The sequence below is a fragment of the Corvus cornix genome, chromosome 1A, assembly GCF_000738735.6.
Source record: "Corvus cornix cornix isolate S_Up_H32 chromosome 1A, ASM73873v5, whole genome shotgun sequence".
Lineage (NCBI taxonomy): Eukaryota > Metazoa > Chordata > Aves > Passeriformes > Corvidae > Corvus > Corvus cornix.
Window position 1 is genome coordinate 60,137,070 of NC_047057.1, and position 17,584 is coordinate 60,154,653.

General features: G+C 41.7%; 1 protein-coding gene across 4 annotated transcripts in view; it reads right to left on the reverse strand.

The window, feature by feature from the left end:
- The window catches only part of ITPR2 (inositol 1,4,5-trisphosphate receptor type 2), a 245,697-nt gene that overhangs the window by 56,046 nt on the left and 172,067 nt on the right, over positions 1–17,584 (reverse strand). For all 4 annotated transcript variants that reach the window (XM_039570501.1, XM_039570499.1, XM_039570500.1 and 1 more), the window contains 3 exons: positions 15,576–15,686; positions 10,686–10,781; positions 9,396–9,515 (listed from right to left, as the gene is read on the reverse strand). In XM_039570501.1, the coding sequence (XP_039426435.1) occupies positions 9,396–9,515; positions 10,686–10,781; positions 15,576–15,686 (327 nt within the window). The remainder of the gene's footprint in view (positions 1–9,395; positions 9,516–10,685; positions 10,782–15,575; positions 15,687–17,584) is intronic.

A 17,584-nucleotide genomic window follows, 5' to 3' on the forward strand; every position in this document is an offset into this window, starting at 1 on the left:
TTTTCACTTTTCTGCACTGTGTTAAATGAATGAAATACAGAGGATGGCAACTGAGCTCTGCCTATTTGTAGATTACAAATTCAGATCTTGTCTGGAAAACTCTATGGTGACTGAGATACCTAATTAAATTGTGACATCAGAGGAGATGAGAGTTAAAATGGAGCAACTGTGAGGAACAGACATATTTTGACATTCTGTTTAATGCTCTTTATTTTTGTTAACCTGTAATTACTTCAATGACTACTGAACATAAAAAACTATGTCTTTGTTAGAGAAGATGCCCCCCCTAATTTTAATTAAGGTGTAGGATTTCACAATGCAGATATCTGAAGCCTATTAGAACTGCTCTGATACTATTAAGTGAGACCAGATTTCACTTCCATGGTATTTCCAACCCTCACTCCCCCTCAAACCAAACCCCAGCTCAGGGTAAAATGTTTTGGTTGGGCTATACTTATAAGAAAAAGGTGCACCTTGGTTCATTTGAAGGTTACCTCTAATGGAAAAGTTCCAGCTCTGTCTCCAGAGCAAGAACTCAACACTTTGTGTAATTCAACTTCATTAATGAGGGGAGTTTGCAGCAATTTGAACAAAATAGCTACATTACATACATTTCTGAGCCAGTGAAATGTGCACACAGCACTCAGGGGTGGCTGGCTGAACACGCAGTCTGCTTTGAAGGGTGGCTATGGAAAGACGGCACTGTGTGGTCCCACATTTATTGCCTCTCAACAGCTTCTGGATCGAGTTTACTCAGTTTCCAAGGAAAATTATGCTTAATTCTACATAACGTTTCTCCAAGTAATTTCAATCTAAAAGTTTAAAGTCAAGCCATCCTCCCTGTGACCCACATATCATCACTCTAAATGCATGCCAAAAGCAAGCAGGCAGCTCCAGGGTAAGAGCATGGTTGGAGGGCAAGAGGCAAGTTCTCTACTAGTAAAAATCTGTGTAAATCCGTATAAATCAGTATAAATCAGTACTGCTTGCCTACTCTGAGTGGAGGCATTCCCACGCTGACCAGCTGTGGACACAGCTAAATGAAGACCCATTCTTCATGTGGGAAGTGAAGTAACTGCCCCACGGGTGACGGAGAACCAAAGGAGGACTGAAGTCCCTCTGTCCACCCCATGCTGCTTCAGACAGCAATAAAAAGGTAGTGTGGTTATTGCTAGGACAGGGCTGCAAACAGAGCCTGAGAGCAGAGAATGTCTTGAACAGTATTTCATTGTCCCACAGCCAATTTTCAGAGTAAAACCACAGACTAATGTGAAGATTTCACAATGCAGACATTTGACAAAGAAAGGATATTTCTTCTGGTGTAACGTTTGGGCCCCGACACCAATTCAGCATATTTCCCAATGACAAAAAATCTTGTAAACCACAAAACACAAGGATTACAGAAGTTAAAGATAGAAGAAGAAACCCACAAAGCAGAAATATTGAGGCCACCTGTGCACTAGTGAAATGCACGGTTGCCACAGTCAAACAGGATATATCCCTCGTTAACATTACATATAATAAATCACACACATATGTAGAATAGACACTTCATCTTGTTCTAGAGAAGTAGAACCAGAAAAATTAAAATAAGCTAAAACTTTTGTGGCCAACCTATGGTAAAAAGCTCTAGCTTGAATCCTAGCAGCTCTTAGCAGCCTAAGTCAACACAACACCAGATGGAAAACAGAGGTTCCCATGTAGATCCCTATCAAAGCCAGAACAGGATTCTGAGATGAATGATTCCAAGGAGAAGGGGAGAAAAAGAAAACATCAAAGGACAAGTTGCCAAGGTTATAACCTGAGACCTAACATCAGGCACAGAGGTTTATTTAAGCTTTCAGGTGCTCATTAGTGTCAAGCCCTCATGGCAGCCTCCATACTGTCTCTCTATACTGCAGCTGGCTGAACGTGGAGTTATATCCCATCCTAATGAGCCACAAGGAGGGTGATGTGCGTCACTGGCTTCTGTTTCAATCTTGGAAATCTCAGTGTAAAAGCCTTGCAACAGCTTCTGATTCTCCTGACATTTAATTAGCCGTTGTCATTTTGATGCCATAGCCTGTCTCATCAGGATGATAACTACAAAACAACGTGGAGCATAAAAGTTCCATGAAAAGCTTCAGGTCTGGCAGCCAAGCTTACAAGTCCCCTGACAGTCACGGTTCCTGGGACTGGCTCCCATCAGCCCTTTGTTTTGGCACTGCTATCAGCAAGAGCTTCTCTGTTAAGGACAAAGAAACAAAAAACCACCAAAAAACTGCGAAGTTCAGCATAGCCTTGCAAAAAATGACATCCTTTAGCTTGAAAAATTTTATCTGTCCTGCAGAAAGAGAGCATACTTATTGCACAAACTCACAGCTATCCATCCTGAAGGACACGTTTATCCTACAGGATAGAGTCCATCATCCTCTGGCCTCAAAAGGTAGTCCTATTTATTTGTGTACAAAGTTTTTCTCTTTTTGTCATCTGGTACTTGGGAGGACAACCTCCAACAATACCTGCCAACTGCTTCCTGTCCACATCAGCTGCACAATTTGACAATGGTCATTGCTAAACAAAATGTGAGCCAACTACATTTTCACTCAGTGTAACCAGTGGTCTTTTTTCCAAAATCCTAGTCTCAAACACTAAAACACTTTTTGTTTCTTCAGAGAGTACCAGTCAGAGATGTGTAAAAACTCAAATGAACCAAGACATTTCATTCACAAAACAGAATCAACTGAAAAACTTTGTCATCAGAACCTAGGCACAACCTAATGTTTTGTAAAGACAGACATGGAACACCTGAGGCAGAGGGTGAGCAGAAAGAACTCAGCAAGCTTCAAAAGATCACTGAACCAGTGTGGTCCCCAGACATCAGCTCTTCTGGAGGATCCTTGCCTGAGCTCAAAGCTGCTTCCCAATTGGATGAGCCTATCTTTTAGAGCAAATTGCTCTGGGAACTCCCAGTTCCCACAGGGACAGGGAGATTTCTTTTAGGCAAATGTTATGGGCCAGTAATGGCAACACCACTATCAAGGATAAAGCAGTTCTTGCAAGACTTTTCCACTTGTCTTCTGTTCATCTTATTTCCATGGTATAACCATGATATTAAAGTTTCAGCCAGATCATGCCCACTGCAGACTTCTGGGCTGTAACTGGTCCCACCAGTTCCCTATCCTAAACAGCCTTTGAGGTGCTTCTTTGCTGTGTCTTAGAGAAGGCACTTGTCAATGCACATTATTGAGTAAATAATTTCTGCCTTCTTCACCAACATTTCTTTTTAAAAAGTCAAATTTCACCCTGAATTTACACCTGACCACTATCACACTTCATGCAGAACAGTGTTTAGTGAGCCAGGCACAACCCACTCAGTTCAGAAAGCTTTGGAGAAGTCACGTGCAGTGATCCTATTCCACATTTGGAGGCCTGCATTTACAGTGTTACTTGTTTCCTCACACATTAAACCACGGAAGATCTGCACCCATCATTTTAAGCAAGGTCTTGCCATGGAATCCCTTGACCTGGCTTGAATTATATTCAGGTCAAGACAAATGGATGAGTACAAGAATCCACATTTGGCTTATAGTATATGTTTTAATAATTGTCTTTTATTTTATACACACACACACAAACTCAAGGGAAAAGAAGGACGAAGGTCTAAGTGAATCTGTCTAAAAGTTAAAATACAGCAAAGTGAAGGAAATCCAGGAACTGCTCCAAACTACAACACCAAAAATAACCACCCACAAAAAACCCCTTAAGCCTTACAATACCTCCCTCACACAAATGCACACATTTGCATCTGTTACCTTATGAAAACTTTTCTTGCCTCAGCAACCCATAATATTAGCAGCACAGGAAAGCTTATTTGAAAAACACGTTAGCATGTCTCTAGGAAGACTTCTGGGGTACTAATGTGCTCAGTGATTATGCACTACCCAAAAAAAAGCTGATTTTCCACACTAGCAAAGTAGCTGGGATGGAGTGAGCATAGGAGGGAAGCCAATGTGGCAGTCAAAGCAAAGCACTGGGGATCAAACAAGCCAGACTGCTTCCCATGACAGCTCATGACTTCCTGTCTGTGCCTGCTTCTGCCTTGGTGCATTTAACTGTAACACCAGATAATACCACCTACTTAAAAAGGGGCACATAAAATTAATGAGAGCGTTTAACTGCTCCAAAACCCTCTAAAAAGTAAGATTAAGTCTTAAAAAAATTCTGAAACTATTATTATTATTATTATTACTATTATTATTGCCATTTCTTTGTTCTGCTAGAGCAGGTAAGAGTCCCAGAACCATGCAGCTGTAGGCACAGAACTGATGTGGAAAGTAAAGGTGGTCCCAGCCCTGGGTGTACTCAAATCTGATGAAAGTTACAGAAAGACAGACTAAAGAGAAACCCACAGAAACAAAAGGCTTTGTGCTTCTCAGAATTTTTCCTATGTGGATAGCTAAATTTTTTAAAACTGACTTTATCCTTAACGAATGTATCATATCCAAGTCTCATTATCAAACCTCTCCTATTTCAAACGTCAAAAATAGTAACTTTTAAAAAAGGTTGTGTATCCCTACTCCCAAACTATAAATCCATGCCATCAATTATTGCCATTTTAATTGCCTAGTTAGCAAATACCCTTCATCTGTGTACACTACTAAGCAATGAAGTAAACACGGCAGTAAGACATTAGTTTGATAATGCCTGCCAAGTTTGATAAAAAAAAATCTTGATTCTTTTATTAATATACTAACAAATATATAAGGCTGAATGACTTATTTTGCTCAGTCCATTTAAAATTAGCACCAGAGTGGAAGATGTGTGTCCTTAGCAGTACCTGCAGTGAGAACTTTACAGTTCACAGCAGATCCACCTCTTTTTCCTTGGTTTATTTTAAGAACTTATAAATGGAAGGGCACTTCCAACTGTGTTAGTCTATCAGAAGATAGCCTGGTTCAAACTTGTCTTCACTGCACTGATATCAGACAGTGATAATTCTTCTAACCTTATGGGGTGAGGAAAAATTTTTCATTAAGTCTTGGTGGCACCAGACAATTGTATAAATATAAGTAGTTTACTTGGTTGGGATTTAAATAATATTTTAGCTTAATCTCACTATAAACAAACAAACTTCTATTTACCTGAAAGTGACAAAGGTATTGTGGAATTCCAAGACCTGTGCTCCCTTTCCAACAGGGCATTTAAGCACAAACTTAAAATTGAGGAAACATTTTGCTAGCCTGAGACCACGGAACGTGCATCACGAAAGGGGTGGCACGCTGGGTCAGCACCCCTGCCACAGCCTTGGGAACCAGGCAGAGGAGTTCATAAGGCATTGGAAACCTGAAAGTTTCGTTAGTTTGCTCCCTTACTCCCTCCCCACTCACATCCTTCCAGATCAAGGATGTGTCTCCACAGCTCTACAGGCAGATGAAAGTGCACTCTTGCCACGCTGCAAGCTGACAAAAAGCTATGTAAAGTTATTTCACGTTCTTGTGACCCTCATGAATAAAGCCCCTGCTGAAAGGTACAGTGGATTAGCTTGGGCTCCATGCCTGATTTAGACAGTTTGCATGAGCTGAGAAACACAAACACTCCAAAGTATTTTTCACTAACAGAAGCACAGATATATATATATATATATAACATATATATATCTATCTATCTATCTATGTATGCAGAGTACGGGAGCCTCTGGTTATAATCAGTGCCTTATCTTGCTTCATAGTAAATCAAATGGATCATGAACCTCATGGAAATACTGCCAATGAAGGGTTTTGTTTTAGTTTACAAACTTCTGAAATACTTTGTTATGACTAACAGGCAGCCATCTCAAGCAGTCATCTGAAAAGCCAGAGGATTTCTTTAGCCTTTTATAATTTCTTTCATTGTGTAACCATTTAAAAATTTGATTCTCCTACACTAATGCTTCTGCAGATAAGGAGCAAGAATGAAACTTTTTTTGGTGCTACTGTGTCAAAAGCTTTTGGAATTTCCTACAGGGACATCATATCAAGATGAAGTCTCTTCGTGGACAGCCTTACTAACTTTGAAAAACAAAGTGTGACCTGCTTTAACACAATCTCTTAAGAGGACAGCAATAAAAACACCATACCTATTGACTGAGGCTGGAAGAGAAGTGCTGACAGAGGTGATGGAACTGTCCATAACACACCTCTGGCACTCAGCCGAGACTACTGCAAGGAATTAGCAAGGTCAAGGCTCAGCTCTGAGCATGACATTTGAACTAGAGAAAGAAAACAGAATCTCCTCTGTTGATTTTCAAGAGAATTGCGAACCCTTTCTACCCACCAATAACAGGCTTATTTTTCCAGGATGTGAGGTCAAGCACCAGCTCATGTCACTGCTCCACAAGCAGCTGTAGAAGAGCTACATCTGGAAGGAGCCCCAAAGCCAGGCTGCAGAGTAGGGCTGCAGCTCAGGGCTGCTCCTCGTGGACAGCTCAGTTCTGCTTCCTCCCAGTGGCACTCCCTTCTCCCCTCTGCTCATTGAAGAGCAGGAAAAGTGAGGAGCAGCAGTGTCCAGACAGCCCCGGGGTCAGTGCAGGGGAAGCAGCACAGCCATGGCATGTGGCAGGCTGGAGGAAGATGAAGAAATAAAGGAAAGAGAGGACAGTGAAACATGTGAAAGACATGTGATCACTGGCATGACACGGCTGCTGTGCCCACACCCTTCTGTGTGTGCACGATGTACAAGTGCACATTTAGGGCAGGGGCTGGGAGGCTGTAAGGACAATTTACTAACAGAAATCTCAGCCTTGCTTGTGATACAGGTACAACTTTCTATGCACTGTGGGTCAAACATTTACAAGAATGCCTCTTGCTTCTGGTAAAATCAACCACAGGAAGGGCAAGGAAGGATGTAGTGGTGGCAAAATGCAGAACCCAGCATTGCCCTGAAGAGTGCAACGACAAAAACTGAAAGTCGGAGCTCCCCAAAATAAACTGTCTGTGTTTGAGGGCTGGAACAGCAAAAAGGGGAACTCTCAGTCTTGATTCTGCTATTACAGAGGGACCAAAAAGCTGTAGCTAGAGCAAGTGGGCACCAGGAAGCGTAAGGAAAGTGACTGAAGAGTCACACTGGTTGTAGAAAAAAGTAAGTCAGGTGAACGGCCACAGCAAAGAAATACTACGTAAATCAGGTCAGCTAAGCCCAGCAGAAGGCCCAGACACCAAAAAGCCACTCTGACAGCAAAGCAGAGGGTGTTTGGAGACTGAAGCCAGCAAAGGAACCCAGCAACAATGGCCTTACTGAGGAGGGTCCATGCTCGTATCCTGCCCATCCCAGGGCGAGCAAAAGGGCACACATGGAAACAGTTTGGGGTCAAAGATCAGCAGGCCTGTGCCAAGAATTGTAGCTTTTCATTAGCAGAGGACACAGAAAGGCCCCAAATTGCCTGCCCTTGCATTGCTTTGTTTTGATATGGGGCCTGACATGGGTGCAAAGCTATTGTAAACACAAGTACTATGTTACAGAAATGCAAGAAGAAGAAAACAGTCTTTTTTTCTTTTTTCCTTTTTCTTTTTTTTTTTTTTTGTAAAAAGATGGATATTTTTACAGCATACAGAGCCAATCGTGACATTTAATTTTACAGAACAGGAAGGAGCTCAGTAAATTGCTGTAAAAATATCCACCCTTATGCAACCAAAACGCCAGCTATGATCAGGAATAGCTGTGGAGTGGCATCATGGACCTCCCCAGCACCATGGATATGAACCTAGGGACAGACCTTAACCTACACCTCAGCCAGCTAGTGTACCCCTGGCAGTGACCTCTTGTTTAAAATGACCCCAGCAGTCACTTCATGTACAGCTTTAGGCCTATATTCCACTCCCCCAAATCGTATTTTCCATGTCACAGACCCTGTTAAGTGATTTAACACGAACTGTAGGCAGAAGACAGAAAATACTGACATTTTGATTGGGCAGGCATTTAAATTTTCATTATAAGCATTCAGACAAGGAGTAAATAGTCCTACAAGGTAAGGGGCTGCAGATGCTTTCTGAAAATACTGTCATCTCTGATGGGCATCTTATGTACAGCCCCACACACAGCATGAGAGCACAACATGGTCAACCACACCACCACCAACATAATAACAATACTCACTTATTTAAATGTGCTGCAAGCACACCAGCATTACTCAGTAACTGTTTTTTTGCATTCCTTGCTTGAAAGAAACATTGCATAACACTACTGTAACTATAGATTGCTTTCTTCTCTTATTTTTTCCACCAAGTATTCAATTCCTAACAACACTTAATAAACATAATGAATGAGGAACACTCCCTCTCCCCCTCTGTTTATTTCTTCTTACTCAGGGAAAACCTATTTTTTTTTAAATTTGGCCCTTATAAGAAATACCAAATACAGTAATTTATGATATAACCAAGAAGTTCTTGGTCCTTACTTTTTCAACTACAAAAAACTTTACAATACTCTGAACATAATTGAAAGATAAACTATTTTTGACACCAGCTACTCTGAAGAATAAATAGGCCATTAAATAACAACCTTCAGTGTACATTCTACCTTTACCAGTAGAGAAGTAAAAGTGATCAGAAAAAGCTTGAGGGCACTACAGCATAATTCAAAAGGAGAAAGCAGTGAAAAGGCCCAATTATTCTTATTGGCAAAGTAATATCTAAAATAATAGCAATCTTCTGAAATCAAGTTCGCTTGGTATCACAACTGAAGGCACTATTTAAAATACACCAATAATGGTAACACAATTTATGATTTGATTGATATAAGTGATCTGTTAATGTCAAAAGAAGACAAAGCTAAGCGGACAGTCACTGTTTTACTCTACATTGTTATCTCACACAAATAACAACTTGTGTGAAATTTCTCCTCAATGGGAGGACCAACATATTCAGGATGTCCCCTTGAGCAGGGGATGCCTCTCAAGGTTGCTTCTCAAGACTGAGAGATTCTTTACCACAAGAGACTCTTGGTAAGTGGTTAATAGCATGCTAAACTCCGAAATCTTGATGGCTAAACAATAGAAAGGATTGATTGTGTGCAGATAATCCTTTAGACATAAACTGTTGGGCAAGGCTGGGACTAAGTCTGGATCCAGCTGCACCTAAACTCCCCTCTCAGAAGGAGTTTAGAATGCAAGGGGATCGTTCCTTAACATCATAATTCAACAGGAGGGTCTCCCTCACAGTGCTGGCTGAGCCTGTCCTGCATGCAGTAAACAATCGAGTGTGCCTTGCCATTGAATCTCATTAACCCACTGTCACATTGGCTATCAAGCTTCGCTTTTTATCAGTAAACACACTGTTACTTCTCTCTTACCACTGAAGTGCATCACCCCACCTGTGACAATGTGGAGTTTAACCACATAACACTTTTCTGGAAGTCGTCACAAAACAAATAAGACGTACCTGATGTGCCAAAATATAGATATTATGGCCAACATCTTTTGGGGAGATGCCATCATCTCCGTTCTCCTCCTCGTGGTCACATTCCAGACCTTGGTTGTAGGCATTCTTCATCACATCTACCTGCAACACAAACCCAGCCAGGAAGAGATGAAATAAATGTGATTCTTGGGGAAAAAACACATGATGTTTGAACACAGCCACTTTGTTCAGCTCCAGCCTGGATGGGTGCCCTGCAGTTCTGCAAGAAGAGTGAGCAGCCTGAGAAACACTTTCTGAACAAAGACAAGCTTGAAGGATTTATGAAGCTCCAAACCGCTACATTTTTCATCAGCAACCATGAGAAAGGAACAGGAATGCTGAGCCTTTGTGAGCAGGTATTTTCACAAAAGCTTCAAAAGGCTGGTCTAGATATGGCAGGGAGTGTTGTGCAGCACTTAGAGCGCAGCCACGATCCTCCTCTGGCCAGAACAGGCAGCAACACAATTTCACAGGAAAAAAACACACCTAAACCAAAAAGGAAAGGAAGATCTGGGCAGGGTGCTGGGGAAATTCCAAATATTCAAAAGCCTCTTACAGGACCAGCATAGGGTTCCCCACACAAAGGAAACCTGCAGTTGTACCCTAGGGAGGGCCTCATCCTGCTGAGATGTCACCTAGTGATGAGGCCCTGAAACCAGCAGGCACTGGGCTCTGCCTAAGGGCAGGGATGATGCCTCCAGATACTTCCCCAGAATCCCTCAAGAATTCCCAGATCTCTCAGTCTCTGTTGTTACATGGTCAAGTCATATTGGAAACAATTTCTCCAGATTTCCAACCCATTTAAAGTTCCTGGAGACCTCCACAAACATCAGGGTTGTTCCAAAACACAGCAACAACTGTTTGGAACTCTCTTTGTTCATGAAACATAAATATATAACATACATGTATATTAAATATATTCTATGTCTACACACACATTTCTGTTAGCACTGCTTCATAAACTGTACAAGCTTAATTTGCCAGCCCCTGAAAAACTGTACTTGAAGACAGTCTACCAGAATATGATAATTTAGTTAGGAAACAATTACAGAAAAGTGCTTGGAATGGATAAAAATAATGAAGTCGTAAAGACTGAAATCATGCATGCTTGATCCTTTTAAAGTACTTTTTGTGAATTAGTACTATCCTGATACATTGTGCCACCATACGCTGCCAACACTTCTCAGCTTAGATACAGATCATTTTAAAAATGTTTTAATGACAGATTTTTTTTCAGCCAAAAGATTTATGAATATTCACAAGTTTTCTCACCAGTTCTCTTGGTCTCATGTTGAAAAGGATTCTTTCCGCATTCTCACTGTCTTGCCTGCTTTCCATAATAGCCAGCAGAAGCTTGGAGGCATTGTTCTAGAGATACAAAACCAAATTAATGCAAATTTTAAATCTCTTTCATGGATTAATGACCCTTGCATTTGTTTTAATTGAGATTACGAGGACCACTTTTTAGTGGATAAGATTTTCAACCACTTGCATCTTTTATTTTACTGACATATTTAATTGGGGTTTTTTTAGTGTCAGCATACTGTAGCACTAACTCTGCACGCAATATTGGAAGGAAAATTTTAAACACTGAAAAATATTTGACTTAAATACAGAGTGTTGCTGCAGACTGTGCACAAGAAATTAAATTCCATTTCCTTTCCTTATTGCCTACCTAGCAATTTTTGCCTTGGCTTTCTGTTAAAACGAGACTCAACAGAGGCAATTACAAAACATATTACACAAAAGGTTTTATCATTCAGGCAGGTTTCCTTCCCCTTTGGTTTTTATGAAGTCCAGCTGGTTATTATTTGAAAGGCTGTAAAATAAACTGTTTTCATACGCTTCTGAGATTTTGTTTCACTACTAAATATTCCTGGGGGAATATATAAAGACAACCTTTGCTTTGTCAACTGGCTGCTTTTCACCAAATCTCTCCTGAGGATTACACAGCATGAGCTTTAGCAGCAGTAGCCCAGTGGTGCCTCAGACTTCAGAGACCCGTCTGTCTTCCAATTAAATCAGCTGTGGTGAAGTGGAGAGGAAGAATGGTTCTGGAGGTCTGGCTGCTTTCTGGCAGAGCAGGGTTGCCTTGGCTGACCTGTCACAGCATCCCCTCATCATCCCCTGTTACAGACCGAGCTGTTGGAACACCTGGAAGCAGGAGGCAGCCCCAAGGGAAGAGGTAGGGACCAGGAAAACTCCCAACCCACCCTACAACCTCATTCTCAGCTGCTTATTGCCATTATCAACAATTGCAGCTGAAATTTCTCCAGTGAGGGTGTGCCTCAGACAATTGGCATGGGCAGTTTCAGAGGAAAAGGGTTCAGCTCCTTTTGGGACCATGGCAAAAAGAAAGACGTTATTCCCTACATGTTTAAGCAACTTGTGTTTTAAGCAGACTTTGCATCCCCAAGTTTTGATGATAGAGCTGAAAATAAGGAGCACTAGAGGCCAATAGAACAATCACACGAGTCGAAGTCTCCCAGCCAAACTCGTCCAACTCGGAAGCATTTTGAAAATTGCAGTTTGAGTACCACAGAGCAGAAACACACTAATTCCACAGCTAAAAGCCCACAGGGGTTATTCTTGGTGAGCACAGAATCACAAAGCCATGCAGGTTGGATCATAAAACCACACACTAAAGGCTGCCCTCTGGACTAAGGTTCCAGCAGTCCAGCCCCTGCTCAAAGCAGCTTGCTCTGGGCTGTGTTAAGCTGAGGATTAAACACCTCTGACTGGCGGACTGAAGGATGAGACTGAAGGTAAATGGAAGGAGAGTAGATTAGAATGAAGACTTGTACATAACTGGGGAATTAGAAACTTCTGGGAGAAGAGGCTGGGAGCTGAGAGAGAAGCCAGGACAGAGGAGCCTGGGCTTGCCAACACAGGAATGAGGTAAGGACAAAGAACAACAGATGAGAAGACCTAATTGGGACTGGCTCAAGGAGAACAGCACTCCATATGAGTTTTGCCATGTCCCTTTCCTTTTGCTTCCAAATCAAATCAGGACCATCCATGGGAAAGGTCAAGTCAGACTCTTTACCTTGCAACCAACACTGCTGAAGTTTAACGTGCACAGTGAACGAGAACACGTGGAGGGAGAGGACAGCATTTTGATGAGGATTCCTAACAGGATGCTGTTCTGAAAAGCAGGATGCTTCCTCTTCTGCAGTTTTCCCTTACAGTAGTGATCAAGTCAGTTGTGGTAGCACTGGTAGGATCTCAAACTGAGGAGGAGGGAAGGGGCCATGACAGGCTCCCAGGTAGCTTGGTAAGGAAAAGGAGGAAACAGGAGGAAGGCATCAGTCCACTCACTCAGGGGTGAGGAGGACTTTGAATCTATTTCCCAGTGCAGACAACCCTGGGGATGGACAGAAATCTGCTGCAGCTCCCAGGAAGCTGGGAAAGGTAGAGGGTAGGTAGAACTTTGTGTCATCAACAGCCAGCTTCTTGCTCCTGACTCAGCAGAAGTGCCATGCCATGGACTAGAATTACAGCAGGCATTTGAGATGGTTATTTGACTACTTATTCCTCACTTTCTGAACATTTGGATCTGATTTCTAATCCCAGACATCAGTGAGGAAAAGAAGTCCATCACTTGGAAAACACAGCACAAAGTTCGTAACACATTAGTACTGAGAAAAATCAGTTTCCAGGTGCTAAAAAACAGGACAGCCCAAAGCACTTCTACTCTTCACTCCACCTTTACCTGGTCTCCCATCTCATCTCCTGAGAAAAATTTTGGACAAATAAATTAATGAGTGAAGCAACTAGATACAGCTATGAGGAAAAAAAAGAAGACACCTGTATTAGACTCTCTGTACCCTTAGACTGACAATGTCTCTTCATCCTGTCACAGATGTGGCAGATATTGAGGTCTTACTGTGTGCCAGGGCTTACACACCAGTCAGTAAGGAAGGCCAGGGGGTCACACTCAAAATTAAAAAGAGGCAGAATAGAGCATTGGCCATCTGTGCACTCAGTGAGCACTGTCTGCTCTGCTCACTACATGATTCGGGAGTCCACTGGAAAATATAATCCATGAAGATGTAATTAAATACCACATCAAAAACTATGTGCAAAACAAGCTAAACTAAGATGGCATGGGAAAATATAACTCTGCATTGCCTTTCTTCTGGTTGGGAGGTGTAAGTTCAACATACAATGTCCCCTGAAAACAGTGTCTGAGCTTGTTTGTAAGTGTAAATGTATGGGCCTATATACTTTGAATTCTGTATTTTCAACACAAAGTTTATGTATTTGCGACTTCAAAGTTGCCTATGAACACTTCAAATGTGTGTGTCAATGTTAAACATTACTTGGTAAACTCATTGCTTTAATATTTCAATGTGCTGCCACTCAAAATCAAAAAGGGCAGCTTCTTAATTTGGATCCAGTTCTTGAGATCACATCTTGCCCAGCAACGTGTCCAGCTCCAGTACAAGAATGATATGGACATAATGGAACGAGAGTCTAGCAAAAAGCCATAAAAATGATGAAGGGAATGGAGCAATTTTCATATAAGGAGCCACTGAAAGTTGTGAGTTCAGCCTAGAGTACAGATGGCTCAGATGGATCTTATCAATGTGTATAAATACCTGGTGGGAGGAAATCTAAAAGAGGGTGCCAGACCCCTCTCAGCAGTGTCCGGTGAGAGGGCAAGAGACAAAATAAAACACCCATGAAATTCTATCTAAACACAAGAAAACACTTTTATACTGTGACAGGGATCAAACAGTGGGATAGGGTGCCCAAAATGTTGTGGAGTCTCCAGCTGCGGAGATATTCAGCTGGACATGGTCCTGGGAAACCTGCTCTAACTGACCCTGCTTGAGCAGGGGGCTTGGACAAGATGACCTCAAGACATCCCTATTAAAACAAATGACTCTGTGATTCTGTAAAATCTGAACCATTTCCACAGTTTGAACCTCTGCTATCATCCACCACGATGTCTGCTAATTGAGTGAGTCTGAGCACAGATGGCCTCCTGTGAACAGGGTCTCACTGGTCCTTGCAGAGCTGTCTCTGAACTCCATTTTTGGCTACTACACAGGAAGGTTGTTCTACAACCATTTGCTAGCCTCACAACAATGGCAAATCAAAATGGCACTGGAGTGAACGCAGCTACATCTTTACAGAGACTGAAATTTGGACTTCAAAAGAACTGTCTGCATGTTCAAAGTTAAATGTCTGCCTAAGTGTTTTGCTAGAGGGGGGCCTGAATTATATTGCCATTCAAAAATGTAATTACAGTTATTAAAATCATATGTAAGGCACTGTTGATTCAATGTTTCATTGTACATGATATATAGCTATATTAATTATTTTATTAGACATGTATAATGTTGCCAATATGATGCAATGCAGCTACCACAAAGTATTTGCTGGTTTGGGGAGGAAACAGACCATCTGCAATGGAAATACTTAATTTGGGAGGCAAGAAAAGGCAATAACCCAGGGCTCCTCCTGGACAGATTCTACCCTGCTTGGCAGACAGTACAGCTGCAGAGCTCCCCTCCACATGCACTGGCACACAGGCAGGAGAAACTTATCTAAGAGCCTGTCCAACTCTCCCCAGAATATAGAACAAAATTACTTTACGAGCCCTCCTGCTCTAGGCTATGCCCTCACACTCTACACTTTGTATTTCCCCTTAGAGGACACTGAGAAGGGAAATAAAGTACAATTTACTTGAACCTTGTTTTCAACTTTATTTGACATTGCAGGTCACCTGATGCATTATTCTTTTTCACAGTATTTCCTTCTCAAATAATTTTGAAGAATTCAAAGTATTTAGAGAGAATGTCTGACTTGTTGCATGCCTGTACAGTATAGCTATTTATCAGTCTTGAGAGATTTTTAATCCACATTACAGACTTTTCATGCTAGCTGTGTCATGCCTGATTGATAGGATTTTTTTAAAGAAAAAGCTGAGGACATAGTCCCAAACACAGGAGTGGGTCAAAAAGCCTATGGCAGAGGGCCTGATAAGGATTCTGAAGCTGAGATGAACTCATTTGCAAGCTTTTTTTCCCAAAGGCTTCTGAGCATATTGCACAATGGTAAGATTAAGTAAATGTCAGGCTGCCTAGAGCTCTCACATAGGTATGTCTTCTGTTATTACCCAAATGCAAATAAACAAATTTACATATACTGTACCTTGAGCTGAAGCACCAAGTCCATGCAGTATTTGCCAAGAGGGTTTATGTCATTCAAGATGAGAGCAATTATAATATCAATCCCATTAGACTCATGGGTGGCTATGCATGTCTGCAAAATAAGAGAAAGGAATGGGGCAAGGGCAGGAGGGAGGGAGGGGAGGAGCAGGGAAAAGAGGGAGACAATACAGCCAGAGGGAGGGAGAGAATATGCACATCAGGAAATTCCCAAAAGAAGGACCCAGAACGTAAACCACCTTGCAACAGCAATGAACCTTTCAGCCAAAGCAGAACAGCCTGAAAACATGCCACAAGAAGTGCTGGGGGAGACTTGTGTGTACAGAACTAACCCAAACACTGCCAGCAGTGAAACACCCAACTGGAAAAAAGGTGGTGCAAGCTAAAATCTGCTCCCAGTGAATCCTGCAGGGCTTGGCACCAAGTGGTACAAGTTACAGACAGCAGCCCTCAGGAGCACTGCCAGATTCAGCTGAGCACATGCCAGCCTCAGACATAAAAGGCAAGCTTGACTGCAGGCACAACCAAATTTGCACGCTCAGATTCTTCATTTGCCCTCAGCAGCCAGCATTAATATTGCTGTTATAGCATGAAGTGCTCATGAAAATCAAGGTTCTCTACATGCATCTGGACATGTCTTGCACAGAAGGGTATTTCTGGATATGGAATTCAAAGCTCCATTTGTGACCAATGGTACTTCCCAAATGCCTTTACAGCTGGAGTTCTGGATGTTCTAGGCCTTGCATGTAAGAGTCAGTTATACAAGAGCCTGTGGCACTTTACTCTGGCAGGTTTATAGGTCACTAGGAAAGGAAAAGTCTTCCAGAAAGACAGAGAGGGGGGGAAAAATAAAAATGAGAGCATGGAGCATTTGCCCCTGAAATATATTGAATTAGACTTGGAGTTGGTGTAAACAAGGGTAGCTCAAATCCTGAGTGACTTCCCAGCAGATAGGTCTAAGTAATAAAGTGTAATTCATCATTCCCTTCCATATCAGTGTTCTTCCAGTGCTTCTCATGTAAATTTGTTGGAGAACACATTAACTTGTAACATTTTTTTTTCATCTCCAGTCTTGCAGCTATACCTTTTATACAGTTGTTTTTCCCATTCATAAGTGGATTGAATTTGACTGTTCAAAATTTAGTCCACTAAAGGATTTTTGTTTGTTTTAAAAATATTAAGTAAATGCAGCTGATTACCAGCAATGGCAGTAATAGCACTTTACATTTCATTGGTGCTCGTTAATGAAGAAGCATTAATATTGCATGTATTTCTTCAGCTATTTCTCGCATAAACAACAGATTGCTTCTGTAATTTTGCTCACCACAATTTTCCCACTGCTAATCCATAGCAAAAATTCTGCAGTTTCATCCACTATGACAACTTCACCGCAGTTCTCTTCAGATCAAATATGGCAGCAAGTAACTACATCCTTTACCTTGCTACACTTCTTCAGCACGGCACTAAAGAGACTTTTACCAAAAGTCACAGCTGTGTGACTTCAAAAGACTGCAGTGAGCAAAGTACAGGAGACCAGAAGCATGGTCTTTAGTCTCATCCATTTCACTACTGATACCATAATTAAAGATGATGCTAAGTGGTATGGCAGCATAGCAAGTTAAACTTTGTGGCAGTTATGTGAAATACGGAAAGTAAATGTTAGCAATGTGTATAAACACCAGAAAGGGCGAACTGTGTGAAAATGAAGAACACAAGTCTGTGTTTGCAATGCATTTCCAAAACCGTGACTCCAAATCCAGTCTCAAAAAGTGAGGTTTAAGCCATGGACACAGCAACGTAAAATATGAAACTCTCTCCAAAAAGACTGTAAACCCTCAAAGGAAGAAGAGGTAGTACAGGAAGAGCCTGGTTTGAGTTCTGACTTAAAAGGGTCGCTCAGGCCTTAGGAAAGCTTGAAGCGTGTTAAGTCTAGTCATAGCAGCTACAAGTGAATTTATGTTATCAGGAATACTGAAAGGTTTGTGATAAGCA